Source organism: Aspergillus versicolor (assembly GCF_001890125.1).
Source record: "Aspergillus versicolor CBS 583.65 unplaced genomic scaffold ASPVEscaffold_12, whole genome shotgun sequence".
Lineage (NCBI taxonomy): Eukaryota > Fungi > Ascomycota > Eurotiomycetes > Eurotiales > Aspergillaceae > Aspergillus > Aspergillus versicolor.
The window spans coordinates 35,622-52,590 of NW_024467535.1; the positions used below are offsets into that span (position 1 = coordinate 35,622).

The 16,969-nt window shown below is 45.8% G+C and overlaps 6 protein-coding genes across 6 annotated transcripts; 4 read left to right on the top strand and 2 right to left on the bottom strand.

Moving 5' to 3' along the window:
* Nucleotides 1-1,123: 1,123 nt before the first annotated feature.
* nap1 (histone chaperone NAP1) lies at nt 1,124-2,623 on the top strand (the record flags this gene model as incomplete). Its single annotated transcript, XM_040818250.1, has 5 exons — nt 1,124-1,170; nt 1,252-1,331; nt 1,395-2,111; nt 2,166-2,503; nt 2,573-2,623. 5 exons carry the CDS (start codon nt 1,124-1,126, stop codon nt 2,621-2,623), a joined length of 1,233 nt encoding a protein of 410 aa, XP_040672662.1.
* A 1,195-nt stretch (nt 2,624-3,818) lies between these two features.
* ASPVEDRAFT_141840 (type V myosin) lies at nt 3,819-8,894 on the top strand (the record flags this gene model as incomplete). Its single annotated transcript, XM_040807781.1, has 7 exons — nt 3,819-3,953; nt 4,028-4,160; nt 4,211-4,400; nt 4,456-8,311; nt 8,361-8,434; nt 8,492-8,706; nt 8,785-8,894. The coding sequence occupies 7 exons, from the start codon at nt 3,819-3,821 to the stop codon at nt 8,892-8,894; spliced, it is 4,713 nt and encodes a 1,570-aa protein (XP_040672663.1).
* Nucleotides 8,895-9,138: 244 nt separating this feature from the next.
* On the top strand, nt 9,139-10,525 carry ASPVEDRAFT_345755 (non-canonical purine NTP pyrophosphatase). The gene is made up of 6 exons (XM_040810866.1): nt 9,139-9,547; nt 9,624-9,697; nt 9,766-9,910; nt 9,979-10,015; nt 10,084-10,145; nt 10,200-10,525. Exons 1-6 carry the CDS (start codon nt 9,383-9,385, stop codon nt 10,266-10,268), a joined length of 552 nt encoding a protein of 183 aa, XP_040672664.1. The 5' UTR covers nt 9,139-9,382; the 3' UTR covers nt 10,269-10,525.
* Nucleotides 10,338-11,093, bottom strand: ASPVEDRAFT_141242 (nucleoside triphosphates FAP7; the record flags this gene model as incomplete). Its single annotated transcript, XM_040807730.1, has 3 exons — nt 10,338-10,539; nt 10,650-10,798; nt 10,911-11,093. 3 exons carry the CDS (start codon nt 11,091-11,093, stop codon nt 10,338-10,340), a joined length of 534 nt encoding a protein of 177 aa, XP_040672665.1.
* Nucleotides 11,094-11,416: 323 nt separating this feature from the next.
* On the bottom strand, nt 11,417-13,433 carry ASPVEDRAFT_46266 (C78 family peptidase). Its single transcript, XM_040813513.1, has 6 exons — nt 12,702-13,433; nt 12,136-12,603; nt 12,048-12,079; nt 11,838-11,992; nt 11,553-11,757; nt 11,417-11,504 (listed from the first exon to the last, which is right to left on the bottom strand). Exons 1-6 carry the CDS (start codon nt 13,107-13,109, stop codon nt 11,471-11,473), a joined length of 1,302 nt encoding a protein of 433 aa, XP_040672666.1. The 5' UTR covers nt 13,110-13,433; the 3' UTR covers nt 11,417-11,470.
* Nucleotides 13,434-13,530: 97 nt separating this feature from the next.
* ASPVEDRAFT_876311 (aspartate kinase) lies at nt 13,531-15,741 on the top strand (the record flags this gene model as incomplete). The annotated part of the gene is made up of 4 exons (XM_040818111.1): nt 13,531-13,679; nt 13,745-13,825; nt 13,926-15,175; nt 15,230-15,741. 4 exons carry the CDS (start codon nt 13,531-13,533, stop codon nt 15,325-15,327), a joined length of 1,578 nt encoding a protein of 525 aa, XP_040672667.1. The 3' UTR covers nt 15,328-15,741.
* Nucleotides 15,742-16,969: the final 1,228 nt, after the last annotated feature.

Below are 16,969 nucleotides of genomic sequence, written 5' to 3' on the forward strand. Positions count from 1 at the left end.
GAGAATACGTAGCTCGGGGTCAGGGGATTATTGTGGGTTCAAGTAATCGCCATAGACCGAAATCAAATACTTTATATGTGGACTGTGGTCTTGTAATAAAACAGATGGTACGGAGTACGTCACTGTACATCTGCTCACTTCGCACGTACGCCGCTGGCTAGTATTACTAACCCCAGCACGTGATAAGCCTGAGAACTCTACCACTATTCTTGTATCGGCCCTAATCTGGGTCCCTGAGATGGTTGCAGGTCTTCATGAGATAGGGTATCAAATAATGTGCGTGTTATGGCTTGGTACTGCAGCTCGGTATGATGAAAGTTCATCCAGCAAACTTTACTAACCAGTTAAACTACAACATACGTATTTTGGAGGATAGAAAAATAAAAACTTTGAAAATAGCCCTTCATTGGATATTGATGGAACAAGACAATGATGCTTGCTTCTTCTTACAGGTGGTTGTTGTTGTTGATGAAAAGTTCTAATTAAGTAGGTCAAAGCCCACGGTCCCTTCGCGCCTTCCATGACAGTACTAACAGTAACTAGTGTAAACTCTGTAGGAAGCACCAAGTAGTACGTAGCTAGTATAGTAGGTACCGACTACCTACAGATGAATGTAGTATTTAAAAATAAGGAGTGGCAGTACCTATTCCTCCTGTAGATAAGCACTGCAATTAACTGCCGTCATTAGAAAAAGGTGAACTTCGGTTCTCCCAGGCCATCACCATAAGGCTCCAGTCTCATTCTCCAATTGTAAGGACCTGAGGCGGTTTGGAGGGCATATTGATTCTTTTTTTTGTCAATCTTCAGCTCTCCAAAAGTTATTTATCTAGAGATGACAAATATCACCCAAATTTTGTTCCTAATATCCTGCCTTTTATTTATTTTATTTTTCGAAGTTGTTGTTGTTCCCGACGTTTATTTTTCGTGGGTGTTCTCAACAGTCACTTTGTCCCGCCAAGCCCCTCGGCCCAAAGACGCTAAGATCCCACCAAGCCTGGATTCCAGACCCCAAAATCTCAGCGTATCAAATTCTTTCAACCCTTAACCTCCCTCTCCGCGACAACCCCTCAACGGATTTTGTCTTCTTGAGGTCTCCGTATAACCCCTCGATTAAATATCTACGATGTCTGAGCCCATCAGGAACAAGAAGGCGGATTTTCCTGTCGCCCCGTGTGTAACTCCATTCTGCTTTGTTCGGAAGGGCAACTTCCCAACATATTTGCCATATCTTGATTTCTGACCAATTGACAGGACACCGCAAAACACGCCAGCTAACAATGCACCGATTTCCTCCCATGCTCAGCAACCTGGTGTTTCCAGCATCAAAGAAGGTAATTTTTTTTTCATTTGCTACGAATTTATGATCTGGCTAATCGAGTTCGGTTAATTTGTAGAATCTCTTGACCATGCTACTGCCGCTTCGTTGTTCGCGAGAAATCCCGGACTTGTCTCCATGATTCAAGGGAAACTTGGTTCGCTTGTTGGCCGCTCATCTGGCTACATCGAGTCTTTGCCTGTCTCTGTTCGTCGCCGGGTTGCTGGGCTGAAGGGTATTCAGAAGGAACATGCCAAGCTTGAAGCCCAGTTCCAAGAGGAGGTTCTTGAACTTGAAAAGAAATATTTCGCCAAATTTACCCCCCTTTATGAGAGACGTGCCACGATCGTTAACGGGGCTACCGAACCGACCGACACGGAAATTGAAGCCGGTAAGGGAGAAGAGGAGGAAATTGATGCTAAGGACGATGACTCGAAGAAGGAGGGAGATGAGAAGGAGGAATCTCCGATGGCTGGAATTCCAGAATTCTGGCTCTCTGCAATGAAAAACCAGATCTCACTTGCCGAGATGATCACTGACAAGGACGAAGAGGCTCTCCAGAATCTGGTTGATATCCGTATGGAATACCTTGATCGTCCTGGTTTCAGACTTATCTTTGAATTCTCGGAGAACGAATTTTTCACCAACAAGACAATTTCAAAAACATACTTCTACAAGGAGGAGAATGGTTATGGGGGCGATTTTATCTATGATCATGCCGAGGGAACGAAGATCGATTGGAAGGCCGAAAAGGATCTCACCGTCCGCGTTGAGAGCAAGAAGCAGAGGAACAAAAGTAGGTCCCACATGGCACTACATGGGCATAGATGGAACACTGACTCATTATTAGATACCAAACAAACTCGTGTTGTCAAGATTACGGTACCGACGGAGTCTTTCTTCAATTTCTTCGCTCCCCCACAACCCCCCGCAGAGGATGATGATACGGTTGCTACGGATATTGAGGAGCGCCTCGAGCTTGACTACCAGCTTGGAGAAGATATTAAGGAGAAGCTCATACCCCGAGCTATAGATTGGTTCACTGGGGAGGCCCTCCAGTTTGAGGAATTGGGTGACGATATGGATCCTGATGAGTTTGACGAGTTTGACGATGAAGACGACGAGGATGACGACGAGGATGAAGACGGCAGAGCGTCTGATGAAGATGTTGATGACTCTGATGAAGAGGTACGTATACATATCACCATCATGGTTTCTTTCTTACATCTACGCTTTCCAAATACTGACGCTAGATAGGATGGTACTTCCAAGCCAAAGAAAGAGGCGGCTGAGTGCAAGCAAAGTTAAAAACTAAGTCCTGCAACTGTGGCACATGCAGCCAATTTGGCTGCACTGGCTTGTAACGGCGGCTTTTAATTTCGCATCCAGTTTCCCGTCTTCTTTTGCTCCCCAGATTGTCCGTTTAAACATTATCTAGCAAGGCTATCTAATGACCCTCCTGATAAGCTGAGTATGTGTAAAACATACAGGGTCTCCTAATTCGATGGATATGTGGACAGGCGTCCACTTCTTTGCTTTATCGCGTTGGCAAAGACTGAGCTCGCGTTCCTTGCTCCTTACCACCCCATCCCCACCCTTTGGTTCTCTCTCTCTCTTCCCCCCACCCAGCTCCCTCCCTTTTTTATTATTATCTTAATTTCGAGTCATTAGTGGCGCGAGGAGTAGGTACATTTTCTCTTAGTTGTTCTTAAAACATGCGAGTTGATAGCGCGAATGTTATGAAAATACGTGACAAGGATTTTAAAGGTTACAACTTAGTTCTATTTGAATATACAAGTAATATTTGTACGGGGTTTTATTGTTGTTGGATTTTGAAGAATAAGGGGAGAAGGTCAATTAGTTTGGTATCAAAGGATGCAGTTGATTGATATTTATTTCTATAATGTCTCTCTACATTCGGTTCTCTTCCTTCATTGAAACCCAGCCAGGTTGAATCAGATAAAGTTGGTATTAACTAACACGCTGTCACAAATATTGAATTGCCCCAGATTTTAATGATAGAATATTTAAGGCAAACCCTGAAGAAGATGATGATGAGTAGTCCGTGGTTCACCTCCACATGTGCGGTGTGCAGGCAGTGGACAACTTAAGGTGGTTGGGGTTATTCGTGCAAAAGTACTGGGTCTTGGCGTGGACAATTGAGACGGTGGAGAACGGCTCAGCCAGTGGCCAGTGGTGCCGCCCCGAGGCTCCTCAGGGGCTTGCGTTGGAGCGGCCAGTCTGGTCATCCATCATTCAGGTAAGAAATTCGAGAAGCATGAGATCTCTCTTTCTCACCCGACGACTTGTTATCTAGTGCCCTGGAAGGCAACTCTTTACTTCTTCGCCAGCTTTCTTTGAAATCTCAGTTTTGATTGTTTTTTGTTTTATTTTTAATATTTTCTTGATGTCTTTTATAGACTCGTTTTAAGAAAGCAACACCTAACCCAGTGACCCCCCCCCCGGCGCGCCCATTTGAAACCACACCATTTACGTGGTCACAATGGCACATAACTATGAGGCTGGGACGAGGGCCTGGCAACCAGATGCAACTGAGGGCTGGGTAGCCTCTGAGGTCAAAGAGAAGCTGGTTGATGGCGACAAGGTTAAGCTTGTTTTTGTGCTGGAGAATGGCGAGGTTCGTCTAAATCCACTTCGCAGTGCATCCAAATCTTTATGACCAACTAAGACTAATAATTAAATGATAAAAAGACCAAAGAAATAGAAACCACACAAGCCGAATTGCAAGTGGACAATAATTCCAACCTACCGCCGCTAATGAATCCTGCTATGCTTGAAGCGAGTGAGGATCTTACGAACCTCTCCCACTTGAATGAACCAGCTGGTATTGCCATGAGTTGAGTAAACACCTGAGCTTGCACTGACTTTTGGCAGTCCTGCAAGCTATCAAATTACGCTATGCGCAAAAAGAAATATATACCTATAGTGGCATTGTTCTCATTGCAACCAACCCATTCGCCCGTGTCGATTCACTATATGTGCCACAGATGGTCCAAGTATATGCCGGGAAACACCGTGCATCGCAGGCTCCACATCTATTTGCTATCGCAGAAGAGGCATTTGGGTAAGTGCCGAGAGTGCTTCCGGTGATAAGTGTTACTTATTGAAGTTGTGTATAGGGATATGTTACGCGATGGAAAGAACCAAACGATCGTGGTTTCAGGTGAATCTGGAGCAGGGAAAACAGTGAGCGCAAAGTATATCATGCGGTATTTCGCGACTCGCGAGTCTTCGGACCAGCCTGGGAAATATACTACCAGTAGAGCCGATGCAATCAGCGAAACCGAAGAACAGATTTTAGCGACAAACCCGGTTATGGAAGCTTTTGGAAACGCGAAAACTACACGCAATGACAATTCATCCCGCTTCGGCAAATATATTGAGATTATGTTCGACGACAAGACCAATATTGTTGGCGCCAAAATACGAACTTACCTACTTGAAAGGTCTCGCCTTGTCTTTCAGCCTCTTAAGGAGCGCAACTATCATATTTTCTACCAGCTTGTGGCCGGAGCTACCGATTTAGAAAGGAGTGAACTCGGCCTTGCTTCGGTTGAAGATTTTGATTATCTCAACCAGGGGGGAACTCCAGTCATTGATGGAGTTGACGACAAGGCGGAATTTATCGCAACTAAAAAGTCCTTAGGAACTATCGGTGTACCTGAGAAGACGCAATCAGAGATATTCCGTGTTCTCGCAGCCTTGCTTCATCTGGGAAATGTTAAGATTACCGCAACGAGGACCGAGTCCGCCCTTTCGCCTTCTGAACCATCGCTTGCCCGAGCATGCGACATACTTGGTATTGATGCTAATGAGTTTGCCAAGTGGATAGTCAAGAAACAGCTAATCACAAGAGGAGAGAAAATCACATCCAACTTGACGCAACAACAGGCGATCGTTGTTCGGGACTCCGTTGCCAAATTCATTTATTCTAGCCTTTTCGATTGGCTTGTCGACAAAATCAATCGAGGTCTTGCAACAGACGAAGTCTTGAGCAAATTCATGTCGTTCATTGGTGTTTTGGATATTTACGGATTTGAGCATTTCGCTAAAAATTCTTTTGAGCAATTTTGCATCAATTATGCGAATGAGAAATTGCAACAGGAATTCAATCAACACGTCTTCAAATTGGAGCAAGAAGAATACGTGCGAGAGCAGATAGACTGGACCTTTATCGACTTTTCGGACAATCAACCATGCATTGACCTCATCGAGGCAAAGTTGGGGATCTTATCCCTTCTGGACGAAGAATCTAGACTGCCTATGGGCTCTGATGAACAATTTGTGACCAAGCTCCATCACAACTTCGCAGCTGATAAACAGAAATTTTACAAGAAGCCTAGGTTTGGGAAATCGGCGTTCACAATTTGTCATTATGCTGTTGATGTGACTTACGAGTCGGATGGTTTCATTGAGAAGAACCGTGACACTGTTCCAGATGAACATATGGAAATCTTGCGCAATTCCTCCAACGACTTTGTGAAAAAGATATTGGATACCGCTGCTTCTGTCCGCGAAAAGGATTCGGCGGCCGTCTCATCCAAACCAGTCACTGCCCCAGGCCGCAAAATTGGAGTTGCAATTAACCGCAAGCCAACACTAGGCGGGATCTTCAAATCGTCATTGATTGAACTCATGAGTACTATCAATTCCACCGATGTGCACTATATCAGATGCATTAAGCCCAACGAAGCGAAAGAGGCTTGGATGTTTGAAGGGCCGATGGTGTTGAACCAACTGAGGGCTTGTGGTGTGTTGGAAACCGTCCGCATCAGTACGGCCGGATATCCTACTCGATGGACCTACGAGGAGTTCGCTATCCGTTATTACATGCTCTGCCATTCATCTCAATGGACGTCGGAGATCAAGGATATGTGCCACGCCATTCTGCGGAAGGCCCTTGGCGATGCTACACAGCAAAAACACGACAAATATCAACTAGGCCTGAGCAAAATATTCTTCCGGGCTGGTATGCTCGCTTTCTTGGAGAACCTTCGGACATCAAGGCTAAACGAATGCGCAATAATGATACAAAAGAATCTGCGTTGTAAATACTACCGGCGCAGATATCTCGAGGCGCGTTCGTCCGTCCTTGCTACCCAATCTCTTGTGAGAGGGTTTCTTTCTAGACAGCGTGCAGCGGAGATACGTCGGGTCAAAGCTGCGACGACTATCCAAAGGGTATGGAGGGGCCAAAAAGAAAGAAAGACATACAATCAGATTCGCAATAACGTCATCCTTCTGCAATCGCTATCGAAGGGTTTCCTTTGTCGGCAGAATATTCTCGACTCGATTCACGGAAATGCGGCAAAGGTCATTCAACGTTCCTTCCGTTCCTGGCGGCAACTGCGTGCGTGGCGACAGTATCGTCGGCAGGTGGTTATTGTCCAAAATCTCTGGCGGGGCAAACAAGCGAGACAGGAGTACAAGACACTCAGAGAGGAAGCCAGAGATCTGAAGCAGATTTCGTATAAGTTGGAAAATAAGGTGGTCGAACTAACTCAGTACCTGGAATCTTTGAAACGGGAGAACAAGTCCCTTAATTCTCAACTCGAAAATTATGAGACTCAGTTGAAATCTTGGAGGAGTCGACATAATGCGCTGGAAAATCGGTCGCGAGAGCTTCAAGCTGAGGCTAATCAAGCTGGCATCACAGCTGCTCGGCTGACGGCTTTGGAGGAGGAAATGAATATATTACAGCAAAACCATACCGATGCACAAACAACGATCAAGCGTCTGCAGGAAGAAGAGAGAGTTTCTCGCGAATCAATACGGTCCGCGAATCAGGAACTCGAGAAGCTCAAACAATCGAATGCCGAGGCTGAGAGCGAGAAATCTTCGCTTCGACAGCAAGTTATCGACCTTGAGGAACAACTCGAGGTTGCGAAGAGGACCATTCCAATTCAAGCCACAAATGGAGAGCAGCAGCATGGTGGGGCAATGCCATCACCCGCAAATGGCCTTATTAACTTGGTCTCCTCGAAGAAAACGAAACCCAAGCGACGCAGCGCCGGCGCAGAAAGGATTGATACAGATCGATTTAGTGGTGCATACAACCCTCGACCTGTATCGATGGCAGTCCCAAGTGCATTAGGCCGCCAGAATTACTCCGCTGCCGCGATCTCGGGTCTTGACTCTGTGGAGACAGAACTCGAAACTTTACTTTCTGAAGAGGAGGATCTTAACGAGGAAGTAACAATAGGTTTGATTCGCAACCTCAAGATCCCAGCGCCCAATTCTACTCCTCCGCCCACAGAAAAAGAGGTCCTGTTCCCCGCATACCTTATTAATCTTGTTACATCTGAAATGTGGAATAACGGCTTTGTCAAAGAGTCTGAGCGCTTTTTGGCCAATGTCATGCAGTCAATACAACAGGAAGTCATGCAACATGATGGTGATGACACCATTAGTCCAGGTGCCTTCTGGCTTTCGAATGTGCATGAGATGCTTTCATTTGTCTTTTTGGCCGAGGATTGGTACGAAGCGCAGAAAACTGACAACTACGAGTATGACCGTCTTTTGGAGATCGTCAAACACGATTTGGAGAATTTGGAATTTAACATTTACCATACCTGGATGAAGTTGCTTAAAAAGAAGCTCTTCAAGATGATTGTTCCGGCCATAATTGAGTCTCAATCTCTTCCCGGCTTTGTCACAAACGAAACGAACCGATTCCTCGGAAAGCTTTTGCCATCTAACAACAATCCAGCCTTCAGCATGGACAACCTCCTTAGCCTTTTGAATAACGCGTACAAAGCGATGAGGGCGTTCTATCTCGAGGATTCAATTGTCGTTCAAACTGTCACGGAGCTTCTTCGTCTGGTTGGTGTCACAGCCTTCAATGATCTTCTAATGAGACGGAATTTCCTTTCTTGGAAGCGAGGTCTCCAGATAAATTATAACATAACCCGCATCGAGGAATGGTGCAAGAGTCACGATATGCCAGAAGGAACATTGCAACTGGAGCATCTAATGGTAAGTTATGCTCTTGAACGCTGATTGGCGAAAGCTGACAAAGATATAGCAAGCAACTAAGCTTCTTCAATTGAAGAAGGCTACGTTAAACGATATTGAGATTATTCAAGACATATGTTGGATGTAAGATTATCGTCGCGTTTATTATTGACGATGCAAGCACTAACAAATTCGTTTAAGGCTCTCTCCGAACCAGATCCAAAAACTTCTGAACCAATACCTTGTGGCCGACTACGAACAGCCCATCAATGGCGAGATTATGAAGGCCGTAGCCTCCCGTGTTACAGAGAAAAGCGACGTGCTCCTTCTTACTCCTGTGGATATGGAGGATAGTGGGCCGTACGAAATCGCCGAGCCCCGGGTTATCACTGCTTTAGAAACGTATACTCCATCTTGTGAGTGCCTGCAAATTCATAATGAAGTAAACCAGACCTTGCTGACCGCTTTGTTTTTTCTTTTTTTTTTTTGCCAAGGGCTCCAAACACCACGTCTGAAACGGCTCGCTGAAATCGTTTCAGCGCAAGCAATGGCCCAACAAGACAGATCGGAGAATCCTGACAATGGGGCGATCCCCGTTGAATAGTTTTAACTTATATGTCCCCCTTCGTTTACCGTCTTCTGCGATGGCGGTCAATGAGTGCTTCTACGAACCAGTTGAATCAATGGCTTTTGAGGAAACATGCCACCACCTCGATGTATAGTGAACATAGTAGATGTATATTTAGGACCTATAAACCGTCCTGTCTTGCTACTGTGATGGCCTAGTACCATGTCTTCTATCGATATAATTTCATAGTTAATTACTCCGTATTACGGCGCGCCTGGGAAAGTGTGGGGACGGCCACAGCTTGAGTACGGAGCTAACGCCGGCTAGGTACCTCAGGTATCCAGCGGCAAATACCTACACTTAGACTGAAGCATTTCCCTCCCTCACTTATAGCGTATATCGCACACGGAGATACAACAAACCATTGAGAAAATCAATTTCTACAAATATAATCTACCAAGATCGATTCTACTCGCCAAAAACTCTCGAATTTGTCAACCACTACAATTGCTTGATTTATAACTATGACGACACTTAATTTCATCACCAGTAATAAGAATAAGCTGGCGGAGGTCAGAGCTATATTAGGCAGCGTGGTCGATGTTCAAAGCGAAGTAGTCGATGTTCCTGAAATACAAGGTACAATTGAGGAAATAGCAAAGGAAAAGTGCAGCCATGCAGCGAAGGCAGTAAGTAGCGAAACCAAGGATACGGCGGCCTGTGAAGCACATATATTGACTGGCTGACAAAAAAAAATCATTATAGGTGGGAGGCCCGGTTTTGACCGAAGACACTGCTCTCGAATTTCTTGCTCTGAAAGGCCTCCCCGGCCCCTATATGTAAGTCTCCTATAATCTGCATTGAGGATCTGCCTTTCGTATTTCTGAGCTGAGAGAACACCTCCTAGTAAATGGTTCCTCGAAGCATTGGGCCATGAGGGACTAAACAGGATGCTTGACTCGTTTGAAACGAGAGGCGCTGAGGCCGTGTGCACTTTTGCGTTTTCTCTTGGACCTGAGTCGGAACCGATCCTGTTCCAGGGACGAACGGAGGTATGGATAATGAGATGATGGAATATTCTCTGAGAACGAATAGGCTAATATTCATATTCACCTCAAAGGGCACGATTGTGAGACCCAGAGGACCGACAAATTTTGGTATGGATATATTCTTTCAGTGGCTGATACTTGTGGGTTTGGTTACTGACTTATATCTCTTTCTACAGGGTGGGATCCGATATTTGAGCATGGAGGCAAAACGTATGCAGAGATGGCCAAGGAGGAAAAGGTGCAGAGTTTCCTTTGTGTCGACCCCCATTTTTATTGCTGCTGACACAAACAGAACAAAATTTCTCATAGATACAAGGCTCTCGTTAAGTTGCAACAGTGGTTAGCTGAACAACAACCATAAGCCAACGCGCCGACCTGGACCAGGTTGATACCCTACCCACTATGGCTCTATTACAGGTTTTCGAGTACTTCAATCTGTATTCTTCGCTTGGTCGCTTTTCCAGTTGTCTATCCATGAACAGATCCTAGCGCAATTGCTCTCTACATCGCCATCCTCTTCGCTATTTAGTTCAACCACGATTTCACCGTCAAAGGCCTCGCGCGCCTCTTCGACAAGGACACCGAAGATCTCGGCATCTAGGTTTTCTTGTAGTTTTGTTTCATGGTATCCCCTATGGCAGATAATCCCGTCAGGTTTTCCAATCAAATGGGTCAAATGGAGAAGGGTGATGAGTTGCGTGGAGGCATGCAGTAAAGGGTGATGTCAGATATAGATAAGTACCTTGAACTGAGGCGATCATATAAGGTGGACGTCGACGGGCAGCGTAGGACCACGACAAGGTCGATCCAAGATTTAGGGAATAGGTCACAGGCATGCCAATCTATTAAATAGCCACCTTGGAGTAGCTCGTCTTCAATCGCATCTAGAAGCTTCAAACGGTTGGCCAGAGTGAGTAAGAGCAGGAAAATGAAACGAACAAGAAGGCGATGCGTCAAACAAAAAATTGACGAGAAGGAAAAAGAAGAAAACCAATAGACATACTTTGTCCTCGTCCACTATCCAGGTTCTTAATTCTTCGTCGTATGTCTCATAGCAGCCTCGGTCTTTGGCGACCTGGTTTATCGATAGATGGCGCAGGCCTGAATCTTGGGCTAGCTGTTCGCAGTGTACTGTTTTCCCGACACCGGGTGTGCCTGTGACAATAATGTTGGGTACTGTCCGCATATCTTATGATTATTATGAAGATTTTTTTTTCTCAATGTGAGCAGTACTTTAAGGATTGGTCCTTGGTCCTTGATTCTTGCGATTGACATTTCGCGATTGACATTTCAGATGCCAAGAGGGAAAAAAATTGGTGGGGTTGTACTCCGTATCAATTCCTCAGGCACCCAGATAAACAATATGGAGATAAGTACAAACTAAGGATCCATCCGTAGTGCTACTGCAAGTACATCCATACGTCGTCAGGAGATAGAAGTAGACACTTACGTGCCACTAACTGAATTAGTATATTACCAGTACTTCATTCAAGTGCATAGCAAGTGTACCTATGACAGGCCCGCCGCTAAATAAACGTACCGGGCCCTTTGTTCAACAATAGGTTAACTTTCTGGTGGGATACCAGGAGGGTATAGCCTGGATCTGTCAGGAAAACTGGTAATCAATGGAGGGCTGGGTGCGTACTTGAGGAGCTCAAAAGCTTGATATTTCCTCAAATAATTTATGCCTTTTCTGTATCCTTTCAGGATACGAGTCGGGTCAAGTTTCTTTATGTTTGTAGTGGTGGCATGCTTGATCACGGAGGGTGCCTGGAAAGTCGGGTCGAATACTAGAATATTTGCGTTTCCTTGATCCCGAGCCTCAAAACCAACAATGGTCATAGAATGTCCTTTTGGTTTTGTTGAGTCTTAGCTGATAAGTTCCCCAGCGAATATTCAGTGTATATTCGAACAAAAAAAGGCCACGAACCATGGTGTTGAAAATAAACAGGAGGGAGGTCCGTCAGAACGACCTTTTCTACCTCATTCAAGGGAGATGCGCTTTTAAAATAGGCGGCAATGTGCGATAGTAGAGCGGTATGAGCCGGCATTTCCTCGGTCTTTCCGATGCTGCTTGCTTCGCATCTGGTGCTGTCAGTTTCTGGCAACATGCACCAAACATACATATATTCAAACGTACTGGATTCCAAGGCTGAGAAAAAGAGCTTGTGCCTGTAGGTGTCTCAGAACGGGCAACGCCTGAATGAGATACGTCGCGGTTGCCTTACCTCGGAGGTGCCGATGTATTTTCTGGTCCCCTTGATACCTCCAGTCTCAGCCCTTCCCACACTGTTATAGCCCATATCCCATGCTCGCTCTATCATATCCTGTAGTTGCAAAATTGTGGGCAAGGCCCCTGGAAAGTAGTCGTTTCCACGGTCGCGAGTTTCTTGCATATATGACACCAGCATTTGGATATTCCTATATCCGCAAAAGCTTCCTTCTCTTGGCGTCTTCGAAATGTGGTGGACATGGGTGCTGCACAAAAACACACGCTGCACAGACTTGTCTTGTTTGCATAGGCGAGCGAGTACCGGTACAACATTAGGCGTTTCATTCTCGATGATCGAATGCCTCGAGAGCTTGCCGTCCGGTGAGATCCTATTTACTTGAGTTGTGGGGTTGCCCTTGTTTAGCATTCGGAGGAGCCAAGAAGGCATCTTCTTTTCATGCGCATAAGGTCCTAGCTCTGAAAGCTGTCCGGGATTTTGTTAGTATATATATTATTAATAGTAATAATAGCAACGATAAATACACAAAGACCAGCGAGCAGAAGAGAGAGGTAACAACGTACGCCGAGTCTTTCGGTACTTCTATTGAGCACTCTTTTCGAGTTAATTCGTGACGAAGGCTCCATCTGATCATTCCGTGAAGTGTGGGAACTTGTAGATTTATTTCTAAAGTCCTCACTGTTGACATGAGGTTGTGGCGGGTGTGTATATTGAGCGATAGTACGGACAGATTCTTCCAGATTTGCCGTGTTATCAGCATGATATAGAGAACCTGGTAATTGGCCATCACTCCCATCCGCATGACCTGAAAAGCTCATTGATTCTATGACTTGAGGTGATGACTTGGTTGGTTCTAACCGTGATTCATTTTCAGGGTGACAGTATTGGACATGCTGGAGAACAAAACCACTGCTTAGATCAAAGAACGGACAAAATGGGCACGTTGAACATCCTATACTTTGTGCATCCATCGCACTGGTAGCAGTAGAAGGTATAGGTGTGGATTTTACCCTTGGTGTTTGATCAAATCTTGCACTCTTTACAGGTACCTGGGTTGGAATAATGTGAGAACAGGTATCAAAGAAGCTGCCTGAGCAAAACAAGCCGCGGTCAGGCACCAAGCATTGTATAGCCTATTTTTGGCCAATAATAAGAAACAAAGCGAGTCCCGACTCCCGACATCGTCGTCGTGGGGCTTGAGACCCGCAAGTTACTCGCGCGCCTTATTAATGTACCAAAGATTCTGGCTCCCCACATGGGAGGCGGAAAAGGAAGGAGAAAAATTATGCCCTCCGCTTTCGCAACCCCGCCGGGCCTCATAAAAGATTCCCGTTGCCGGACAGTCATACTAACTCCAGATCAGGAACATACCTGCGATATAGTCCCTTCAAGATGAAAGGCCATTTGCAGTCTAATCCAGATATTGTATCTATTATGAAAGATGCACCAGCGAACTCCACAAACCGCAATTGGGTTGTACAAAAATTTGGAGGCACGAGTGTCGGGAAGTTTGCTCTCAATATCATTGATCGAGTTGTCCTGTAAGTACTCTTCTTGAGCCGCGACTTTATAGCCGGAAATCTAGCTAAGCTATTATCCAATCTAGTCCCAGCTTATCTGAACATAAAGTTGCCGTAGTTTGCTCTGCAAGGAGTAGTTCTACAAAAGTTGAAGGCACAACCAATCGGTGAGTCACATCGCAACAATTCAATATGCGAAAGGCTTGCCGCCTATTCTCCGGAGCTGTTTTTGCAAAAGAGAAGTTAATTTGATATGATGTTGAACAGTTTACTCCGAGCCGCGCGCGACGCAGAAGATTCCCATTCGAAACAATACCTTTCCCTTATTGAGGCGGTCCGGTTAGAACATGCCGAAGTAGTGGAGACCCAGATCAGTTCTGACCAACTCAGAGCACAACTTATCTCAGAGATTGACACCGAATGTGAAAGGGTCCTGAAGGTACTGGAAGCAGCTCAGACACTTGGCGAAATCAGTGCACGTTGCGTGGATAAAGTTATAAGCACAGGAGAAAAACTGAGTTGTCGCCTAATGGCCGCATTTCTTCAAGATCGAGGTGTTGACTCACAATATGTCGACCTGTCTGAGATAATCGATTTCCACATTTCAGGCCAAGGATTGGATCAAGGATTCTACGACAACCTCGCCGCTGCCCTTGGCCGCAAGCTTCGTAGTTGCGAGGACAAAGTTCCGGTCATTACGGGGTACTTCGGAACAGTTCCTGGAGGGCTTCTTGATCAGATTGGACGTGGTTATACTGACCTGTGTGCGGCTTTGGTCGCCGTTGGCATTCATGCTAAGGAACTTCAAGTATGGAAGGAGGTTGATGGGATATTCACCGCAGATCCGCGCAAGGTGCCCACCGCTCGTCTTTTACCAGCAATTACGCCTGCAGAAGCTGCTGAGTTGACATTTTATGGCTCGGAAGTGATCCATCCTTTTACTATGGAACAAGTCATTCGCGCCAAAATCCCAATTCGGACTAAGAACGTGATGAACCCGAAAGGAAATGGGACTGTAATATTTCCTGATTCCACCTACGAACTAGAAAGAACGACACCGGGACACGACCCGAGATTATTCCGTACGAGGAGCCCGAGTCTTCTGCAACGGCCGAAACGTCCAACCGCCGTTACTATAAAACACAACATTCTCGTCATCAATGTACATTCGAACAAGCGCTCCCTTTCTCATGGATTTTTCGCTGGGATATTTTCTGTCCTGGACCGCTGGAAATTGTCGATTGATCTAATATCTACTAGCGAAGTTCACGTGTCGATGGCTCTCCATTCAGAGAGGCCGCTTTTGAACGGTGTCGGAAGAGATGAGTACCAGATCATCGACGAGGACCTTAAAGGAGCCTTGAATGACCTTCAGAGATATGGAACGGTCGACATCATTCCTGGAATGGCCATTCTCAGCCTCGTCGGGAAACAAATGAAGAACATGGTTGGAGTGGCTGGACGGATGTTCACCACTCTGGGTGAGAACAATGTAAACATTGAGATGATTTCTCAAGGTAAGCGTGGCCTTACTCCGGTTGTACTTACTCAAACTGACTAGTTTGATCTAGGCGCAAGCGAGATCAACATCTCATGTGTCATTGAAGAACGAGATGCAGACCGTGCTCTCAACATTATACATACGAGCTTATTCACGTTTCTAGATTAAAGAAATGCCTGCGGCAATCCCTTGGGTCTGTTCTTATCGGCCTTTTGTGCAGTTCAGCGAAATCCTTTTGTTGTCATAGGAGATTCCATGTATCTCTATTCCTGCATTTCCTCCCTTTTTCTCTTTTCTTTTCTCTTTTCTTTTTGGCCTTGGAAAACCGGCGGCCTTGATGTGGTTTACTAGCATGTTATAGGAAAGACACTTTTTAGGCTCTTTGGAAGTTTGTTTTTGCATCGTGGCGTTCTTGAATCTTTCTGCCTGCTATTTCTGGTGAGCCTGACATCTACTTTTTGGGTGGATAGATTTCTTTGTTCTCTTCTTCGCAGGCGCTCACGAGCCTAGCGTATAGATCATAATATGTTATGTGGTTCGTTTTGTGGTACGTCATCACATTGCATAATGACCAAGAATTTTGTGGCATATTTGTAGATTGCTAGCCTGCCATTTATCACAACCAGTTAATCAAATTGATGCGAAATCGCCTCTCGAAAGGGGTCTTCCAACACAAGTTGCAATTTTGACCTCTTGTCTCGGGGTGGGCCTCAACTTGATTTTCTAAACCCTCCTACCGGAAATAATGCTCCAAATCCGTTCCTTACATTTGCGAGACGACGTAAAGGAACCCTAGTTTGCAGTGGGGTGGGACGGGGTCCCTTGATTCATGAGGGAGGGACGGATCCTTCAAGTACATATAGTTTGTATTGAGTTCAAAGGGATGTGGGTTTGGACGGGGCTGATGGCCCTCGCCGAAGTAGGGGGCATTCGCCTTGGCTACCTTACCCTCGCATGACCTGTGATGGTTGATCATCTCTCATGCTTTTGAAACAGAATTACTCGTAAGGACCGAGTAGTGACTCCGGAGAAGTGAGTATGCGCTCTGAGTTCAATCGCATTGAGATCTCTCTCCTTGGCTCAGAGTGGGGGGCCTGTATTTGGACTTTACTCCTAGAAGTTTGGAGGGAAGTCGTCAGACAAGGGATTTTTCCACCAACAATGATCTCCCTAGATCACTAACATGATGGGAGGATGACTTTTGGTGGCGGATCATCGTGCGGCAAGGAGAGCCACTCGCTAGCCACGCTCCTGATCTCCTTCCGCTATTTCAGGAATAGTTTCGATTGCTTTGGACGTTGAAACACGGGTGTGGTATTGTAACAATATGACAATATCCAAACCTCGAACAATTGGGTGCCACCCTCGAAACCGCCCTGGAAACGCGTGACGCGCCCGCGTCGATACCATACCATACGATCGCGTCAGTCGTGTCGATATCAACATCATCAGGCTCTCAGGCTCGTCCATTCTCTCACATTCCCCAATTCAACTAAATCCATTTTATTATTCAGAAAGTATCTTGCACCACCCCACTTGGACTGCGCGACCTTACCAAGGCAAAACGAATTTGATTAAAAGTCAAATCGCCCGCGTTCCAGATTACCTCGCCCCTCAAATCCCTCCATTCTCCAGCTCCTTCGCGCCCGCGACTACCAAGAGCTGTCCGCCGCATCTTCCTGTCATCGTCATCTCCCAACGACTTGTTTCCTCTCTCGCCTCGACAGTGCCGTCCTGTGTAACGACAACCAGCAAACCTTGCTCCCATTTAGCTCCCAATCTACGCGCTACCACTAGTTCGCCAGAGTCA

Coding starts and splice junctions, on each gene's coding strand:
- ASPVEDRAFT_46266 (XM_040813513.1), bottom strand. CDS start 13,109: ATGGATGCACAAAGTATAGGATGTTCAACGTGCCCATTTTGTCCGTTC. Junction 12,080..12,135: donor AATACATCGGCACCTCCGAG/GTAAGGCAACCG, acceptor AGACACCTACAG/GCACAAGCTCTTTTTCTCAG. Junction 11,993..12,047: donor TTTCTCAGCCTTGGAATCCA/GTACGTTTGAAT, acceptor TGACAGCACCAG/ATGCGAAGCAAGCAGCATCG.
- ASPVEDRAFT_345755 (XM_040810866.1), top strand. CDS start 9,383: ATGACGACACTTAATTTCATCACCAGTAATAAGAATAAGCTGGCGGAG. Junction 10,016..10,083: donor CAGAGGACCGACAAATTTTG/GTATGGATATAT, acceptor CTCTTTCTACAG/GGTGGGATCCGATATTTGAG. Junction 10,146..10,199: donor AGATGGCCAAGGAGGAAAAG/GTGCAGAGTTTC, acceptor TGACACAAACAG/AACAAAATTTCTCATAGATA.